The sequence below is a fragment of the Ranitomeya imitator genome, chromosome 5 (genome assembly GCF_032444005.1).
Source record: "Ranitomeya imitator isolate aRanImi1 chromosome 5, aRanImi1.pri, whole genome shotgun sequence".
Classification (NCBI taxonomy): Eukaryota; Metazoa; Chordata; class Amphibia; order Anura; family Dendrobatidae; genus Ranitomeya; species Ranitomeya imitator.
Genome location: NC_091286.1, coordinates 659,727,898 through 659,744,371, shown reverse-complemented (window position 1 = coordinate 659,744,371; position 16,474 = coordinate 659,727,898). Strand labels below are relative to the sequence as shown.

General features: G+C 44.2%; 1 protein-coding gene across 1 annotated transcript; it reads left to right on the top strand.

Moving 5' to 3' along the window:
• The first annotated feature begins 1,213 nt into the window (after window positions 1–1,213).
• On the top strand, window positions 1,214–5,659 carry TDRD6 (tudor domain containing 6). Its single transcript, XM_069726850.1, has one exon. It carries the CDS (start codon window positions 1,214–1,216, stop codon window positions 5,657–5,659), a length of 4,446 nt encoding a protein of 1,481 aa, XP_069582951.1.
• The last annotated feature ends 10,815 nt before the right edge of the window (window positions 5,660–16,474 follow it).

Below are 16,474 nucleotides of genomic sequence, written 5' to 3'. Positions count from 1 at the left end.
TATGGCTCTGGGAAGAAGGGGAGGAAAAAAAACAAAGACGCAAAAACGAACATTTGCTGCAGCGGGAAGGGGCTAAAAATCACAGATAAAAAAAATGCAAAGAGAAAAAAAAAAGCATCATGTGAATGACATTTTAGAAATCTAATTTATTTTGCTAATAAGAAAACTTTTTTTTTTTTGCACAAAAAAACATTGAAAAGACGCATATAAAAAAGGGCTACGTGTGAACAAGCCATTAGGATCACTAATGGACGCCTTCCTCATTTCCAACTTCTTAGATGCTGCAATCATTGTTGACAGCAGCATCTAAACGGTTAAACTGATGTTATCAGAGCTCAGAGGGAGGGGAGAGGCCCAGTCCCTACACACAGTGTGTACATTGACTCCTGGGCACAGTAGTCCCCCTCAGGCACTGGTAACTAGGGGCACAGTTATTAGCAAAGGTTGTCCATAGCAACCAATCACAGCGCAGCTTTCATGTCCCAAGTGCTTTGAATAAAATGAAAGCCGCGCTGTGAGTGGTTGCTATGGACAACACAATCGCCTTCATTTGCGACAGTTTTACCATAAGCGCATCAGGGGCCGGCCCTATAATGTGCGTTCGGTTCGCGTATAGAGGGTGCACTATGGCCGCTTTGCCCTCACTCTGCCCTCACTTGTGTGAGCGGCGCGCGGTCGCCGCGCGATGACGTCATCTCGAGCCGCCCTCGCTTAACGCTACGCTGACGTCGTGTGGGCGGGGCTTCCTCACAACGCGGCCTTTTCAGCAGCCGCCGCGGCGTGCGGTTGTTTGTGCCGGACCTTTGGGCGGAAAACGGTTGGAGGAGAAAAAAAAAAAACGACTGGTCACGGTAAAACGAAGACCCCGAGCGCCATCTTTAAACTGTCCCTTCCTCTGCCGCGCCATAGAAGCGGGACTCCCCGGCTTTTCTGTTTTCTCCTCTAAAGGCAGCCTGGAGCTGCTGGAAGCGTCCAGGACCTGGTGAAGTACTTGGTTCCAGGCCTGCATGACACTATGGCGGGCATACCTCTCTACAGATACCCCCAGGCTGCCAGTAGTATGCCCACCAACATGGCAGCGGCCTATAGATACTCTGAAAGCTCCACTCCTGACACGGCCGCCGGCGTAGCTCCGCTCCTGACACGGCCCGAAGGCTTCCTGTCCGGCCCGCCGCCGGCAGCTACTCCACACCCGCCTCCCACCATGGTGACCATGGAATACTTCTGCCCACGTCTTGAGGTCGGGGTTTCCGAGCCGGTGCTGGTAACCCAGGTATTGGACCCTCATCGCCTCTTTTGTCAGCTCCGGAGCATGTCTCACGAAATCCAGCGCCTCTCGGAGAGCATGCACCACTATTACGAAGTCCAGCAAAAAAGCTGCGGAGACCAAGCGTCGCGATTCTCGCTGGCGTTAGGGCAGCCCTGTGCGTCCTGCGGCGAAGATGGCCGATGGCACCGCTCGTTGCTGCAGGAGTTCTTCCCGGAAAAACAGCAAGCTCTGGTCATCCATGTCGACTGGGGTAAAAAAGAAGTTGTACCGGCGAACCGCCTGCGCAACCTCGCCCCCGATTTCTTCCGTCTGCCCGTGTTCACGATCCCTTGCACGATGTACGGCATTTCCAACGGCGACGGCAACTGGGATCCGATGCTCGTATCTGATGTGCGAGCTTTGCTTCTCCAAAGGCACGTGGTCGCCAAGATCGAGTGCTACAATTCATTTGAACACTTGTACGTGGTCGACCTGTTTGCTGAAGATGGCATGAATCTCAATGGCTTAGTTAGGATGCGGTCGCAGATCCTTAAATCAAGCCAGGTTAACATAACCGGAATGACGGAGCTGCCACCTGAGAGTAATATGAGAATTCCTGCAAAAAAACCACAACTTACTCCCTATAATCCCAGATATCCTCCGGTGGAACTAAAGGCCGACATCTTTGAAGACGCAGTAGTGGAATTCGTCATCAACCCCTTCAATTTTTGGGTTCGGATTGAAAAATTTGCGGCAAAACATAACGAAATGATCACAGGGATGACAACGCTGTATTCCCAAGCCTCCAAATTGGAAGGTATCATAACTGAGCCAAAACCAGGACAGCTATGCTGCGTTCGGTATCAAGATTTGTACTACCGCGCTGAAGTAATATCCATCGATACGAAGAAGCAGGTGAAAGTATATTTTCTGGATAATGGGATGCTGGAGACAGTAGAATGGTACAACATTAAAGAACTGCCTGCAGGATTTTCTAAACTTCCAGCATTGGCTAATAGGTGCTGCCTTGCCGACACATACCCTCTAGAAAATGCTTGGAGTCAGGATGCCATTCTAGCTTTTAAAGTAGCAGTCACTGACAAAAAACTAGTAATTTACGTGGTATCAAAAGATGCGGATGAGTATACCATAGAGGTCATGGACCAATCCAGGGTTCGGGAGACCAGCGTGGGAAAAATACTTGCAAAAGTAGGACTTGCAAGGTTCGAGGAAATTGATTCCGTTCACAACCATGCCGGCAACAGGAAAGATGCACAAGTTGAGTCGAGTAAGACTGTGTTAAATCCGACTGCATCAGATCACGCGTCCAAGGGTCAGGAGACCGCTGCAGTGGATCCCAATGAAGAAAATGCAGAGACTTTGCTCTATTCTCCCTTTGAAGAACAGTTATTTGAACCTGGCAGAACAATCGAGATTGTGGTGTCAAATGTTGACCATCCTGGATATTTTTGGTGTCGGGATGCCGCCTCTAAACAAGACCTTCGCACTTTGATGAACGCTATACAGAGCCATTGCGTGTCAACAAATAGTCCGTATAGCGGCAACTCTTTTGCTTGCCTGGCAAAAAGTACGCGGAATACAATATGGTACAGAGCATTCATCACCGAGGATCTGGTAAACCTGTCACAAGCATCTACCGTTGAGGTCTTATATGTGGACTATGGCAATCGAGAAACAGTCCCTGTTGCGAATCTCCGTGCCTTAAACAGCGAATTTTTCTTGCTGAAGGCCCAGGCTTTTAGATGTAGTGTCTACAACATTATTACCCCTACTGGGAACAATCCTTTTGTTTGGGATAATAAAGCCACTAAGGTTTTTCTGGATTTTGTTCATAATGCCTCCAAGGGGGCCGAATTCCACTGTTTAGTTTACGCAACTGCCAACCTGGATAATGAGCTGTTTAATATCGTGGATCTGACAACCCCATTTTCCAGTGCTTGCGATACCTTGGTGAAAAGTGGTTATGCAACACATCTTCATCACACAAGCTTGGCACCACTGGTACAGCTTCACTCCTACTACTATTCAATGCACGGCATTAAGTATGGGACTGACGAGGAGATCTATATCAGGCATGTCGACACTTCTTTAATGTTTTACGTGCAGCTAACCAGAAGCGGCAAAACCATAAAACAGATTTCATCGAATATTACAAAGTTTATAGACAAAACACAAAAGAGAAAACTGCCCCCTATCAATGGCGCTTTGTGTCTGGCGAAGTCCCGGGACCATCGGTGGTATCGCGGTCTTATCCTGTCTAAGGATGAAAGTAGCCAGATATTCTTTGTTGACTTTGGAAACACTGAAAAAGTTCCAAATAAGTACCTGTTACCGATTCCATCTACTGAATGCGAACTTTTAATGGTGCCAATGCAGGCAATAAAATGTTCCTTATCAGATATCCCAACGAAGATTCCTACAGAAATTGTATCTTGGTTTAAAGATGTCGTTTTGGATAAAGCCTTGAGGGCGAGGGTTGTTTCCAAAGATTCTGCTGGAAATTTATCGGTAGAACTGTATGATGGTAACAGGCAAATTAATGCAACCCTCAAAAGCAAATTGGGCTTGAAGATTCCAAAAGAGAAGTCCGATCATCTGGCACCTGATCAGTTTGTGACATTCCAGCAGGATCATTTTGCAAAATTGCCTGATAATGCAAGCAGCCAAGAAAGAAATTCTGTATCTGTAAGTAAAACTGTTAAAAGTAGAGAATCCAATTTTCATAGCCATTCGGAGATGGGTCGAGAAACAGAACCACCAAGTTACAGAAGGAAGCCATCCGTTCAAAATAAAGTGGAAAATAAAGATTGCAATTCACGTTTTAATGACTTGAGTTCTCAAAAAAAGCCAGAAAGTGTTCCTAGAATTTCAACTAACAGTTCTTATCAAGGGCCAGACCGTAAACAGGGCGGAAACAAGACCTCTTCAGAAAAACAGGCCTCAACCCTTGCATCAACTGAAAACAAATCTCAAGTAAAAATACCTGTGGTGACGTTAAGGGATATTCCCATTAGAAAAATGTTCCCAGGAATGAAAGAACATGTGTACGTTTCCCAGATCAACTCTGTTTTTGACTTTTATGTGCAGGTTGCTGAAGACAAAAGGCTGGATGAGATATCTAACATTTTGAACAGCAAAATTAGTTCATTTGAGGTCCTCGGAGATGATGATGTGCGCATGGGAAATGTTATTTGCGCTTATTTTCCTGATGATGGACTGTATTATCGAGGAGTGGTGAAAGGACCGACCAAGCAAGGGTTATGCGTAGAGTACATAGACTACGGGAACGTTTCTGTTATCTCTGACTGTAAGAACTACAGACTTCCAGAGAAGTGTCTCTCCTTTCCCATAATGAGCATTCACTGCTCGTTAACTAAACCTGAGAATGCAATGTCTGCAACCAACCTGGAGGAGCTGCTGGCAGAGTTTTCCAAAAGAACAAGCGATATTCTAGATTGTGAGTTTGTGAAACAAGATGATCTGAAGTGGAACGTTATTCTTAAAGACGACCTGGGTTGCATTAATGACCTGCTGGTTGGAGAGCAGAAAAATATCGAGGAGGCGAACAGAATGGTCATGAAGATGAAGATTGCGAGGGAGGAGGAAACTTCTGTTAAGTCCTTTGCTTGGAATTTGCCACCGATTGGAGAATCCATAAAAGTGTATATCAGTACAGCAGATGGCCCCGATTGTTTCTGGTGTCAACCGTTCTCGGTGGATATGGACGCTTTAGCATCACAAGTCCAAATGGCTGGAGAACAGTATGTCAAGAATGACGAGTTTATTGGTACACTTAAGATCGGCAGCCCTTGCAATGTCATGTTTAGCGAGGATCACAACTGGTACAGGGCTATAGTTACCAAAATAGAGACAGATCTGGTGACTGTCAGGTTTATCGACTACGGTAATGAAGACTCGGTGGGGCGAGACCAAATCCGGAAACTTCCTGAATTATTGGTAAACTTGCCTCCCCAAGCTTTCTTGTGCTGCCTGGCGAACTTCGATATGAAAGAGGGAAGCTGGAGTTCAGAAGGCAAACAATATTTTTATGAGAGGTTTACCGAAGATGCGTTGGAATTAACTGTTTGTGAAGTGCAAGAAAGCGGATGGTGCCAGATACCAATGGCAATTGTTACCATTAAATATAAAGAGCTAAATATCATCGAAGAAATGAAAAACTTTTGGCAAGGCCTACACAGTATGGACCTAGAGCCGGACGACCTGAGCTCCAATGACTTAATGAAAACCAATCAGCCTCACACAAGTCTTGCTGGAGAAGACCGCCCCATACCGAAGGATATGATGAGTGATGACGGCTACCCCCATCATGGCGAAGATCAAGAAAGTGCAACAGGCGGGTTTAAAGGTGAGATGAACTGGCTCTTATAAACTAATCCTAACTTGCCTTCTAGGTTTTTGTTATTTTTTTTTGTATATTTTTGTAATCATACATTTATTAAACTGTAGTATTCAATCTTGGTACAGATTAGTACAATCCCCTATCGTAAGAAATTCCCACCAAAGTCGGCTTACTAGACCCCCGTGTGATTGGAGGGCTGTTATGTGCAACTGTGCTCCATTCATCCTCAGGCCATGTGCACACTTTGCAGATTCCACTGCGGATTTTTCCGCAGTGGAATTCCAAAATCCGCAGTGAAAACCTGCCGCGGTTTTTACTGCGGATTTATCGTGGTTTTTACTGCGGTTTCTTCTGCGGATTTTCATCTGCAGTTTCCTATTGGAGCAGGTGAAAATCCGCAGAAAAGAAGTGACATGCTGCGGAATGTAAACCTCAGCGTCTCCGCGCGGTTTTTTCCGCAGCATGTGCACAGCGTTTTTTGTTTCCCATAGGTTTACATTGTACTGTAAACTTATGGGAAACTGCTGCAGATCTGCAGCGGTCAAATCCGCTGTGGATCCGCAGCAAAATCCGCAGTGTGTGAATATAGCCTCAATGGGACTGCCAAAGAACGCCAAGCTGCACTATCCCTATATTTGGTGGGATTCCCAAAGTTTGAACATACCCTAAAGTGTATATTTTTGTCACTTATTCCCTGTTATCAGCCATTTCAGTTTTGGGCAGAAGCTGACTAGTGTTTGTTAATTCTGATTTTGACTGAAAGCAAAAAAAAAAAAAAAATAGCTGCTCGCAAGCACTTATCCTTAAAAAAAAAAAAAAAAAAAGACCCCCTGTGCATATATGCACCTAATATTTACTATCCTCTATCTATGGAAGCTTTATAAACTAGATTTTAGGTTTACTCACAACATGTATTTAGTTCCACTTTTTGCATTATATTGATTTTTTTTTTTTTTTTTTCGTTTTGTAACAGATACCATGTACTTGTGTTGTGAAGAACATGATGACCTGGATGAAGAAATCTTGGATCATGCCGCTCTGAGGGATGGGGTGCCACAGGGCAAAGAGGACTTTGGTAATGTTCTTTTCAGTTTTGTTTTGCTTTGTTTGTTCTAATGAGGGGCATCTCTGGTTAGGTTGGGTAAGGGGTCCGACTCCTGGCACTTGATGTCCATTTACAGTGCTACATACTGCATCGGTGGAGGTTGAATGTGAACCTTTCAATAATCGGCGGCCACGGACATGTACTGCAGAACAATCCCTATTCAAAACAACGGCGCTATTCAGCAGTACCTGGCAGTGGTTTCACACACTGAACAGAGCTGCGGAGCTAATGACATCTGATCGTTGCGGGTTCTGGGTGTCGGACCCCCACCGATCTGGTATAGATAGACAGGTTAATACCAAATGCCCATAGAGCCCCCTTAAGGTGCAGACACACTAGATGATCAGCGGTCCACTACGTGACTTTCCTCAGATGGCGAAGGTCATGCGAAGGAAGAGTGGTGCTGTCTGTAATTTGAAAATTTTCAGGCTCCTTTGTTTTCCTAGGAGACTCGCCGGCTCCAAAGGTGTCCGCCATCCGCATGTTGCTTTCATTTATATAATGTGGAGTCGAGAGAAAACGCTGTTGGCCAAATTAGCATACGGCCATCTTGAACACTTAATACTGTAGATCAGGACGTCTGTGTAAAGGAGAGGTAGCATGACACGTTACTTCACAATGTTAGGCTACGTTCACATTTGCGGTGCGTCGGGCGCAACCGCGGCGACGCATGCGCCATGCACCCCTAAATTTAACATGGGGGGCGCATGGACATGCATTTTGTGATGCATGCGTTTTTTTGGGCGCAAGCGTCAGGGCGCAGAGGACGCTGCTTGTTGCATTTTTTTTTGCGCTATAAAAATGAACGCATGCGTCACAAAACGCAGCGTTTTTGCGTGCGTTGTGCGTTGTGTCACCGACGCAGCACACAACAACGCAAATGTGAACGTAGCCTTAATGAGCATTGTGTAATACTTTCAAGAAAGGAGTATGGCAGAGGAGAAGCAGCTTTTGTCAGGGATTGTCCTTTTTTATTTTTATGTTTTTTTTACTATACTCATGACCTATCCTGCCCAACATAAATATCATATTCATTGAATGAAATGGCGGTGTGATGTGATTTTTTTATAATCCGTGGGGGTCCCAGTGATCAGACCCCCCCAACCCATCTGTAAATTATAGTGGTTACCTAGGCTTTGGGTTCAATTGTGTAGTTCCTCTGTGACTGCAGACTTGTGAATCCTCAAAGCGTGTACCTTGTGCACTGTCAGGATTTTCCAGTATCGGGAGTAGCAATACATGCAGTCACGTGCCGATTAGACAATCATGACCTCACTTAATGCAAGTGAATGAAGTGTGGCTGGAAACGTCTAGTCAGAATGTGTCCGCCTGCTCTTGGCTCCGTAGAATCATGACAGCTCGCAGTGTGTACTGCACATTCTCTGGTAACACGCGGGAGCGAGCAGATCTCGCCTTTATAAAGGATGCCATGAGAAGACAAGCCACAGCCCTGGTCCGTCACTGAGTGACGGCCCTACTGTGCAGGTGGCAATGTTTAGGAACAATGTTCAAGCAAATGGTAGTTTAGGCGACCTGACCCGAGTATCACTGCCGGTAATCTTTCCACATGGCATCAGTGCAAATAGTTTTGCAAAACCCGCTCCACCGGCCACGTCGGTGATCTGTTTGGAGCCCTGAGATCTGCCTCTTGAAGGGAACCTGATGACTATACATACCACCCGATCCACGGGTAGCACATATCGGGCACTGGCTGTATGATTTTACTGCAACTTTTCCAAAGGAGTGGGCAGGGAGAAGCCGCCGGGGACTTGCCTTGACTAGTCATCTTTGCTACTGGTTTTGGACAGCATGTGTCCTTTTAACTGAAGGCATCTAGAGCTCTTCTCTTGATTATCCGACCTGGCGCAACATCATTGTTGCTGCGTGACGCCCATGTGATGATGCTCCAGGCCAACCAATCAAATGAAGAGTCGCGGATGCCGTCAGGTAAGAGGCGGTTCTCAGGACTCCCGTACAGCGGCTACAGATCATGGACTCGGAGAAATGGTTCACTACAACTTGTATTGTACTGCTGCAGTGACGCTATACTCTAACGAACCTTCTTTTTTTTTTTTCTTTTTTTTTACTTTTTTCTCCTTCATGAGTAAAAAGGACACTTTTTAATTAAATCATAAGGTAATCGCATGGTATTTTTTACATTTTATTCTAGGCGCAGGTGCGGTGAATAACAAAATGGCGGACGAGGTGTCTCCAAATCTTCCTGTCCATGTTCCAAGAGAGCAAGGTAATGTATAATCTGTAAATACACCACCAAAAAAGATTAACATAATATTGCATATGTGGATATTCACTATACAAATACTATATCCTAACAATAAACGTCAACAACCACAAACCAAAAAAGGTTTTCCTGATAAAATATACTAAAGTACATCAAGATATTTAACCCCTTCACGACCTTGCCCTTTTCTGTTTTTGCGTTCTCGTTTTTCACTCCCCTCCTTACCAGAGCCATAACTTTTTTTATTTTTCCGTCAATATGGCCATGTGAGGGCTTGTTTTTTGCGGGACGAGTTGCACTTTTGAACTACATCATTGGTTTTTGCATGTCGTGTACTAGAAAACGGGAAAAAAATTCCAAGTGCAGTGAAATTGCAAAAAAAGTGCAATTCCACAGTTGTTTCTTGTTTTGGCTTTTTTGCTAGGTTCACTAAATGCTAAAACTGACCTGCAATTTTCATTCTCCAGGTCATTACAAGTTCATAGACACCAAACATGTCTAGGTTACGTTTTATCTAAGTGGTAAAAAAAAAATTCCAACCTTTTCGCTAAAAAAAAAAAATTGCGTAATTTTCCAATACCCGTAGCGTCTCCATTTTTCGTGATCTGGGGTCGTTGATGGCTTATTTTTTGCGTGCCGAGCTGGTGTTTTTAGTGATACCATTTTGGTGCAGATACGTTCTTTTGATCGGCCGTTATTGCATTTTAATGCAATGTCGCGGCAACCAAAAAAACGTAATTCTGGCGTTTCAAATTTTTTTTTCTCACTACGCCGTTTAGGCTGGGTTCACATTGCGTTAATAGCAGCCCGTTAAACACATATGTTAACGGGCTGCTGTTAACGCAAGTGCCGTTATGGCAGCCCGCTAGCGCAGATAGAGCTAGCAGATGCTCTATCTGCGCTAGCAGTGACTGACCCGGAAACACTGCAGCCCGCGTCTCATGGTCCGTCACTCAATGACGGCACATGGCTAGCGCACGCCCATTGTGGGCGTGCGCTAGCGATGCGTCTGACATAGTCTATGGCGGCACTAGCGGACTTAGAGATCAGGTTAATCCTTTTTTTTTTTTTATTGATAGATCGGGCGATTCTGAACGCGGCGATACCAAATATGTGTAGGTTTTGTTTTTTTGTTTAAATTTTGAATGGGGCGAATTTTGAATGTGTGTGTGTGTATGTATGTATGTATGTATACACACACACACACACACACACACACACACACACACACACACACACACACACACACACACACACACACACACACACATATAGTGCCTACAAGTAGTATTCAACCCCCTGCAGGTTTACACATTTGGAATTAACTTGGCATTGTGACATTTGGACTGTAGATCAGCCTGGAAGTGTGAAATGCACTGCAGCAAAAAAGAATGTTATTTCTTTGTTTGTTTTTTAAATTGTGAAAAGTCTTTTCAGAGGGTCATTTATTATTCAACCCCTCAACACACCAGAATTCTGTTTGGTTCCCCTAAATTATTAAGAAGTAGTTCAGGCACAAAGAACAATGAGCTTCACATGTTTGGATTAATTATCTCTTTTCCCAGCCTTTTCTGACTATTTAAGACCCTCCCCAAACTTGTGAAGAGCACTCATACATGGTCAACATGGGAAAGACAAAGGAGCATTCTAAGGCCATCAGAGACAAGATCGTGGAGGGTCACAAGGCTGGCAAGGGGTACAAAACCCTTTCCAAGGAGTTGGGCCTACCTGTCTCCACTGTTGGGAGCATCATCCGGAAGTGGAAGGCTTATGGAACTACTGTTAGGCTTTCACGGCCTGGACAGCCTTTGAAAGTTTCCTCCCGTGCCGAGGCCAGGCTTGTCCGAAGAGTCAAGGCTAACCCAAGGACAACAAGGAAGGAGCTCCGGGAAGATCTCATGGCAGTGGGGACATTGGTTTCAGTCAATACCATAAGTAACGTTCTCCACCGCAATGGTCTCCGTTCCAGACGAGCCCGTAAGGTACCTTTACTTTCAAAGCGTCCTGTCAAGGCTCGTCTACAGTTTGCTCATGATCACTTGGAGGACTCTGAGACTGACTGGTTCAAGGTTGTCTGGTCTGATGAGACCAAGATCGAGATCTTTGGTGCCAACCACACACGTGACTTTTGGAGACTGGATGGCACTGCATACGACCCCAAGAATACCATCCCTACAGTCAAGCATGGTGGTGGCAGCATCATGCTGTGGGGCTGTTTTCAGCCAAGGGGCCTGGCCATCTGGTCCGCATCCATGGGAAGATGGATAGCAGGGCCTACCTGGAGATTTTGGCCAAGAACCTCCGCTCCTCCATCAAGGATCTTAAGATGGGTCGTCATTTCATCTTCGAACAAGACAACGACCCAAAGCACACAGCCAAGAAAACCAAGGCCTGGTTCAAGAGGCAAAAAATCAAGGTGTTGCAGTGGCCTAGTCAGTCTCCTGACCTTAACCCAATTGAAAACTTGTGGAAGGAGCTCAAGATTAAAGTCCACATGAGACACCCAAAGAACCTAGATAACTTGGAGAAGATCTGCATGGAGGCGTGGGCCAAGATAACTCCAGAGACCTGTGCCGGCCTGATCAGGTCTTATAAAAGACGATTGTTAGCTGTAATTGCAAACAAAGGTTATTCCACAAAATATTAAACCTAGGGGTTGAATAATAATTGACCCACACTTTTATGTTTAAAATTTATAAAAATTTAACTGAGCAACAAAACTTTTTGGTTTGTAAGATTTATGCATCTGTTAATAAATCCTGCTCTTGTTTGAAGGCTTTGCATCTTATTAAACCTGCTAAATCTGCAGGGGGTTGAATACTATTTGTAGGCTATATATATATATATATATATATATATATATATATATATATATATATATATATATATATATATATATATATATATATATATATATATATATATACATTTTTTTTTTTTTTTTCCATATTTTTTTTATACTTCTTTTTTTTTTAATTTTTGCCATGCTTCAATAGAAGCTGGCACAACTCGATCGGCTCTGCTACATGGGAGCTGAATTCCTGCATTGCTATGAGCGCCGACCACAAGGTGGCGCTCACAGCAGGCCGGCATCAGCAACCATAGAGGTTTCAAGGACCTCTATGGTTACTATGCAGACGCATCGCTGACCCCCGATCATGTGACGGGGGGGTCGGCGATGCGCTCATTTCCGGGCCGATGGCCGGAAGCGCTAGATAAATGCCGCTGTCAGCATTTGACAGCAGCATTTAACTAGTTAATAGCGGCGGGGGAATCGCGACACCACATCAAAGCGGGGGATCTGACCTCCGCAGTAATAGTACGGCAGAGGTCATGAAGGGGTTAAAAAAAAAACAACTTGAAAAGATATATATGGGGAGAGAGGGGGCTATACACGAGGAAAGTTTCACAGTGAAATAGAGCGTGTATAATAACATTTTTATCTTCCCAAAATGAAATTGAGTCTGTATATAGATATAGCAGCAGGATCATTAAATATAAATATAGAAAAAAAAAATCCAAGATGATAGATAAATGATAAGTATAAGCAAACATCAAACCAGCAGACATACCATAGGAACAGGGAATTACTGAGAATAAGAAACCCCAGTACTCCCACGTACCTTTCGCCAGGTGGCTTTTTAAAGGAGTAGTTCCATATTAAGTCTCGGTTCTGCTTTACTAGGTGATGACGTTGAGTCGGACCACTCTTATTGTGGAACCTACGATCAGTTCCCTGACCTGAAGTCCTCTCGTCAACAAGGTTATTCATGATTCGTTCCATTTCCTTGATTGTAAAACCCTTTTGTAGATTTGGCGTGTTGATTTCACAAGCTGCACACCTTTTTTTATTCTTGGAGTTAATGTATCTTTTTCTAAATAAATGGAATTTTGTATTGTTGGTAATAAGAATCACCTACGGTATAATAGACAGAATGCCGGCCTGGTGTGAAGCGCGTCAACAGGTCTGGATGGCATCCTGACCGCATATATAAGGACACAGTTCACAGTGGGCAGTCTGCTACAGATTTGTCCGCTCAACTTTTCATGAGTTGTGTTGAAGTCGTTTTCCAGCTTTTTTTTTTTTTTTTTCCCATGCACTAACTATCAGTAATGTGTGTGCATAAAGTATTGAGCCGTCCACTTCTTACGCCATTTCCAGCTCTTCTTTGGTTCCTTTTCTGTATCATGTGACTACAGCTCTGACTTAGCGTCTCACATCACAGACTGTTAGTTTCCTTTTTTTTTTTTTTTTTTTTTTTTTTTTTACTCCTAGAAGAGCCTTGTTCCAAGTCTCATAAACCTATTTGATGAGTTACTTGCGTTCTACACATATATAACACTCTGTGAGTCGGATGGTCACAACTGCTGGTTGGTTGCTGCTTATGTGACAGGAGCCGCGCTGGAACCGGCAGAAGACATCGACCAACAATTATTTTAATGAGCGCGCACACACTGGACCTAATATTACTGATAAGTAATAAATGGCAAAATAAAGAACCAATCCAGCAGGTTCTTTTTAAAGGGAATCTGTCACCCCACCGGCGTCCGGGGCTTACCTACAGCATTCTGTAATGCTGTAGATAAGCCCCCGATGTATCCTAAAAGATGAGAAAAAGAGGTTAGATTATACTTACCCAGGGGCGGTCCCACTGCGGTCCGGGTCCGGCGCCTCCCATCTTTGGACGTGATCGTATGAAGATGGGAGGTGCCGTACCGTGACGCCCATCGGGGACCGGACCACACCGGGACCGCCCCTGGGTGAGTATGATATAACATGTTTTTCTTATCTTTCAGGATACATCAGGGGCTTATCTACAGCATTCTTACAGCAAGTCTTTTTTGCGCCCCGGTCTCTTTGTCTCTTTTTTGCGCCCCGGTCTCTTTGTCTCGTTCTTGCGCCCCGGTCTCTTTGTCTCTTTCTTGCGCCCCGGTCTCTCTTTGTCTCGTTCTTGCGCCCCGGTCTCTTTGTGTCTTGTTTGCGCCCCCGTCTTTGTCGCTTTCTTGCTCCCCTGTTTATCTGTCTTTCTTGCACCCCCGTCTCTCCTTGTAGCTTTCTTGTGCCCCGTCTCTTTCTTGCGCCCTGTTTCTTTCTTGCTCCCGGTTTCCATGCATATTGACACAGGTTTCCATGCATATTGCTAGACCTTTCCCTAAGAAGTTTTTGGGCTTTGGAGGTGATAAATCGGCATCAGCCTGAAAATCCATATTTCACAGTTCCAGGAGAGCGCGTCATCGTACCTGAATATGTGCAGCTGAATGAGCTGTGAATACAACACGCTGTTATGGATGATTTTCGTGGTGAGGCGTACGGCGCCATAAATTTATGCTCACCAGTTCCACGTATGTCGATGCTCCTGGAACAAATGTCTCCGGTGCACGGACTGAGAGATGGCTGGCTTCACAGGCAAGCAGTAGGACAATAAAGGTGTGATTCAGCACTCAAGCACATCTTGTAAAAATTCTTTATATAATTAGTCCACAAAAAGCATATGACAAAAAGGGGGGCAAAATTCAAGTGGATAGAGCAGCCTTTCTCATGGTTAAATAAATAGGAAAAGGGACCCTTTATCCCATTTTATAAAGGCAATCTTTATATGTGAGGGTCAGAAGAAAAAAAGGGCTGTAAACACCTGTTCTTCAATGACTAAAATACTATCCAGGTACAAAGGACCACGTACAAGTAAACGGCCACGTTCTATAACAGAGTCCTTAGGCAGGTCTATCCATTTGAAACGCGTTAGTTTGTTTTCTTGCATTTTACCCCTTTATTTTGTCATGTACCGTTGTGTCCAAAAGTATTGACACCCCTGCAATTCTGTCAGATAATACTCAGTTTCTTCCTGAAAATGATTGCAATCACAAATGCTTTGGTATTATTATCTTCATTTAATTTGTCTTAAATGAAAAAACACAAAAGAGAATGAAGCAAAAAGCAAAACATTGATCATTTCACACAAAACTCCAAAAATGGGCCAGACAAAAGTATTGGCACCCTCCGCCTAATACTTGGTTGCACAACCTTTAGCCAAATTAACTGCGACCAACCGCTTCCGGTAACCATCAATAAGTTTCTTACAATGCTCTGCTGGAATTTTAGACCATTCTTCTTTGGCAAACTGCTCCAGGTCCCTGATATTTGAAGGGTGCCTTCTCCAAACTGCCATTTTTAGATCTCTCCACAGGTGTTCTATGGGATTCAGGTCTGGACTCATTGCTGGCCACCTTAGAAGTCTCCAGTGCTTTCTGTCAAACCATTTTCTAGTGCTTTTTGAAGTGTGTTTTGGGTCCTTGTCCTGCTGTAAGACCCATGACCTCTGAGGGAGACCCAGCTTTTTCACACTGGGCCCTACATTATGCTGCAAAATTTGTTGGTAGTCTTCAGACGTCATAATGCCATGCACACGGTCAAGCAGTCCAGTGCCAGAGGCAGCAAAGCAACCCCAAAACATCAGGGAACCTCCGCCATGTTTGACTGTAGGGACCGTGTTCTTTTCTTTGAATGCCTCTTATTTCTCCTGTAAACTCTATGTTGATGCCTTTGGCCAAAAAGCTCTACTTTTGTCTCATCTGACCAGAGAACATTCTTCCAAAACGTTTTAGGCTTTTTCAGGTAAGTTTTGGAAAACTCCAGCCTGGCTTTTTTATGTCTCGGGGTAAGAAGTGGGGTCTTCCTGGGTCTCCTGCCATACAGTCCCTTTTCATTCAGACGCCGACGGATAGTACGGGTTGACACTGTTGTAGCCTCGGACTGCAGGGCAGATTGAACTTGTTTGGATGTTAGTCGAGGTTCTTTATCCAACATCCGCACAATCTTGCGTTGAAATCTCTTGTCAATTTTTCTTTTCCGTCCACATCTAGGGAGGTTAGCCACAGTGCCATGGGCTTTAAACTTCTTGATGACACTGCCCATGGTAGACACCGGAACATTCAGGTCTTTGGAGATGGACTTGTAGCCTTGAGATTGCTCATGCTTCCTCACAATTTGGTTTCTCAAGTCCTCAGACAGTTCTTTGGTCTTCTTTCTTTTCTCCATGCTCAATGTGGTACACACAAGGACACAGGACAGAGGTTGAGTCAACTTTAATCCATGTCAACTGGCTGCAAGTGTGATTTAGTTATTGCCTACACCTGTTAGGTGCCACAGGTAAGTTACAGGTGCTGTTAATTACACAAATTAGAGAAGCATCACATGATTTTTTTGAACAGTGCCAATACTTTTGTCCACCCCCTTTTTTATGTTTGGTCTGGAATTATATCCAATTTGGCTTTAGGACAATTCTTTTTGTGTTTTTTCATTTAAAACAAATTAAATGAAGATAATAACAAAGAATTTGTGTTTGCAATCATTTTCAGGAAGAAACTGAGTATTATCTGACAGAATTGCAGGGGTGTCAATACTTTTAGACACAACTGTACTTTTTGTGGACTAAATAAAGAAGAATCTTTTTATAACATTTGCACGAGTACTGGACGACACCTCAATTATTCAATGAT